The following is a 3,405-nucleotide window of genomic DNA, read 5'->3' on the forward strand; positions in this document are numbered from 1 at the left end:
AGAACCATTGTCTCCATGTTAGCAGTCACGACCCTTTCTGGGCCTGTGAGTGGAGCGAGGCAGAGCCCACTGTGCCCATTTTACGGAGAGAGGGAGGGAAACAGACATGAATACCTATTCCTTGCCGTGTACTTCATATCCATTTTCACATAATCCAATTAACCATTCTCTCTATGTATGGATTAGAGGTTATTGTCCCCATTTTCCAGATGAGGAAATTGAGGCTTGGGGGGTTTAAGGATTTTGTAGCGGAGCTGGTATCTGAGCCCTATTCTCTCCATGGTTCTGTAGTGTGTTTGTGGCCCACTGTCACTGTAACCTCGGCCGGGAATGTGCACACAGATGCAGACGCTCGTAGCCTCTCCTGACACCTTTTATTGTCTTTGGTGCCCCCTCAGCTTTCCTTCTGGTCCCCCATGGTGTCTTCATGGCTGTTCTGGCTCTGCCCCTCGGCGGACACACTCACTCCCCCAGGTCTGTGTGGTCAGCCAGGGAGGACTGTATTGTCCTGAGAAGGGGTGGGGCAGAGACTTCAGCCCTCCCACCCACCTAGGGGACATTCACTAAATGGCCCAGAGCTCTCCCACTGCAGCCATTCTCGGCTGGGTTGGTCTCTGTCACCATTAGGCATTCATCATGACACTGTCCTGTGCCAACCATCTCAGCCAAGGATGGTTCCCAGCCTTTCTTGTCTCTCTGCCTCCTCTGAGATCCACATAGAGACTTGAACAGGACGTCATGGAGCAAGGGTGCTCCCCTGATGATGGCGCTCCCTCGACACAGTTGTCATGAGCGTCCTTTCTAGATGCTGCTGACCCTTGCGGGCAGCGTGTGTTACAGAGCGTGGTTGAGACCGAGCTCCCCAGGGACATGGCTTCCCACGGATGGTGCTCACTTCAGCTGGCCCTCGCCCTGGACAGTCCCCGCCATGGTTGGTGGTCATTTCTTCTGAGCTCCTCATGGTTGGTCTTGGTTGTAGATGGTGTTCATCATTTAGGATGGTTTCACCATGGAAGGTCCTAACTTTAGGTGGTTCTTAATAGAGGAGGCACTGGCCGCTGATAACACTTGTCCCCACTGATGGGTTTTGGCACGGGTGATCCCACCACGATGGTTCTCAATACAGATGGTTCCGCCATTGATGGACCCCGTCGGGGATGGCAAGACTGGTGCTATTGCCACTGAGCATCTTGACAGAGGGGAACCCAGCATCGATGGATCTTGATCTGGTTCTTCCCAACAATGGTTCTCAGCATAGATGGTCTCATCACTGAGTGCCTATTCTCAGGATACGGGGCCCATTGTCAATAGTTCTTGCTACATGTGACCCTCCTGTTGACAGTTGTTGCTACAGATGTAGCTATCCATTGACAGGTTGTGACACGGTCAGAGTGTACTTTTTAAAGGCCTTCCTTACTTGTTTGGGCAAAAATCACTCTGGGTGAAGTCTGGGTTTGCTGGGCCCTCATGTCTGTGTTTTTCGAGGACCTGGAGGCTGGTGAGTCTCATAAAGGCACGCATATCTGGGCAGGCGGCTCACCCTTGGCCACCTGGTCGCTGGCTTTCATGTCCCCCCCCGTCTCGTTCTCCTGAAGGCTGGTATTGCTCTTCAGCCCACTTTGCACATTGCCGTCCACCTGGAGGCTCTGGCAGCTGCTGGCCTGGCTGGAGGGCAGGCTGCCCAGGGAGCTGAGCAGCCCACTGCTCACCTGGTGGGTCAGAGCGCTGCTGCCCAGGCTGATGAAACTGATGCCCGTCAGGCTGCTGGCGCTGCTGTCCACACTGCTGCTGGGCAGCCTGCTCTCACTTTTGCCCTCCAGTCTGCGTGGTGCTGTTGGCCTGGCTGGCCAGCTGGCTCTGTAACTGGCTGCGAGAGAAGGTGGCGCACGGCTGGCTGATCTGGGCACCGGCCGCCTGGGTGTTCAGCCTTCTCTTCAGCCGCACGATCCGACGGCTGCCCCTCAAGCTGACCTTGCTGTTCTCTTCGTCCCCTGCGTACCCGCTGCTCAGCCGGCTGACGTTACTGCATTTCTCCAGGCTGCAGCTCGTCACGCTGCTCTCTTTGCTGCGGACACTTCCCAGGTTACCCCTGGAAGCTCTCGGGGGGTCCTGCGTTGCTCTCGCGTCCTGGCACAGTCCCACTGGTGGCTGGGGCTCTAAGCCAGGTGACTGTAGACTTGGATCTTGGCTCTGGGCATCCCAGGTGAAAGCATCCCCTTTTCTATCCTGGAGGAGAGTAGGGGGCACCTGAATTGGTTTCTCCAGGAGGAGGGGGCCCTGGGAGGCTTCTGAATGTTGGATGTGGCTTGTCTGGGGAGAGAGGCTCAATTTATAGGGCTCCCCTTTGAAGCAGGGTGTTCTGATTGGCTGGCCCGGTTCCCATGGTGACGGGTTCTGTGAGGCGGGCGGGGGTGGGAGGGAGAACAATGCTGTCCTGGCACCAGTTACATCAGTGGCTGGGGCTGGAGTTGGGCAGAAAAGGGGCCCATGGCCATAAGGGGGTTAGACCTGCTTTCTGAGGGGCCTGTGGCCTCCGCTTTGCCACCTCCGGAGACCTGGCTGTGCATCCTGGCTGAGCTGCATTTCTTTAGGGCATCACCTCCTCTTCTGAGCCTCTTGCTCCTTGCTGAGGTGGTCGTAAGGACTGCAGAGAATGTCACACTCAGGAGCTTAACCTAAATTCCTTGCCTGATCACCACAGCCCCGCCTGGTCAGGCTCCTGTCTCTCTCTTGACCTGGTCCCGGGTCACAGTCTGCCCCTTCCTCACCTTGATGCCCAGCCACGCTGGCCGCTTTCTATTTCTGAGCTCTTACCTGCTGTGGGGCCTTTGCAGTGGCTCTTCCTGCCACCTGGAATGCTCTGCCCTTGGCCCCTTGGCCTTCAGGCTTCAGCTCAAGTGTCCCTCAGGAAGCCTTCCCTGGCTTCCCCAAGAAGGTCCCTCTGTTCTCTCCGTCACTTCCTAATTTATGGGCCTGTGGCCTTAATGACAATTTGCAGTTATTTTTATGGATTGGTCCCTTATTGCTGATTCCCTTTCTAGAACGTCAACTTCGTGAGGGCAGAGGGTTGGATTTCTTGTTCTCTGCTGCTCCCCACGCCCAGCCGAGTGCCTGGCAGCGGGGGTGCCCGTTAGACACTTACTGAACGGATGGATACGTGACCGCTCTGGGGTGTGCGTCACAACCATGCAGGGAGCTTTTAAAAAGACAAGTTTGGGTTTTCTGGGACAGTGGCCTTCTCCCTTGGCTACACATCAGAATCACCCAGGGACACCTGGCCCCACTCCCAGAGATTCTGAGTTAAATGCTCAGGGCGAGGCTTTGGCATCAGAATTTGAAAAAGCTCTCCAGGTGTTTCAGTGCGCACCCTGCATTGAGAACCGCCATGCTAGGAGGCTCGGCTCG

At 56.0% G+C, this 3,405-nt stretch overlaps 1 protein-coding gene across 1 annotated transcript; it reads right to left on the minus strand.

The window, feature by feature from the left end:
- Positions 1 to 357: 357 nt before the first annotated feature.
- Positions 358 to 2,567, minus strand: C13H16orf82 (chromosome 13 C16orf82 homolog). Its single transcript, XM_070232578.1, has 2 exons — positions 2,546 to 2,567; positions 358 to 2,462 (listed from the first exon to the last, which is right to left on the minus strand). The coding sequence occupies exons 1-2, from the start codon at positions 2,565 to 2,567 to the stop codon at positions 1,804 to 1,806; spliced, it is 681 nt and encodes a 226-aa protein (XP_070088679.1). The 3' UTR covers positions 358 to 1,803.
- Between the last annotated feature and the right edge of the window lie 838 nt (positions 2,568 to 3,405).

The sequence above is a fragment of the Equus caballus genome, chromosome 13 (genome assembly GCF_041296265.1).
Source record: "Equus caballus isolate H_3958 breed thoroughbred chromosome 13, TB-T2T, whole genome shotgun sequence".
NCBI classification, from domain to species: Eukaryota; Metazoa; Chordata; class Mammalia; order Perissodactyla; family Equidae; genus Equus; species Equus caballus.

Bases quoted from the DNA above. Each gene is read 5' to 3' on its own strand.
- C13H16orf82 (XM_070232578.1), bottom strand. From the start codon at position 2,567: ATGCACAGCCAGGTCTCCGGAG. The intron at 2,463-2,545 runs GTGGCAAAGCGG...GCCCAACTCCAG, and splicing joins GCACAGCCAGGTCTCCGGAG to CCCCAGCCACTGATGTAACT.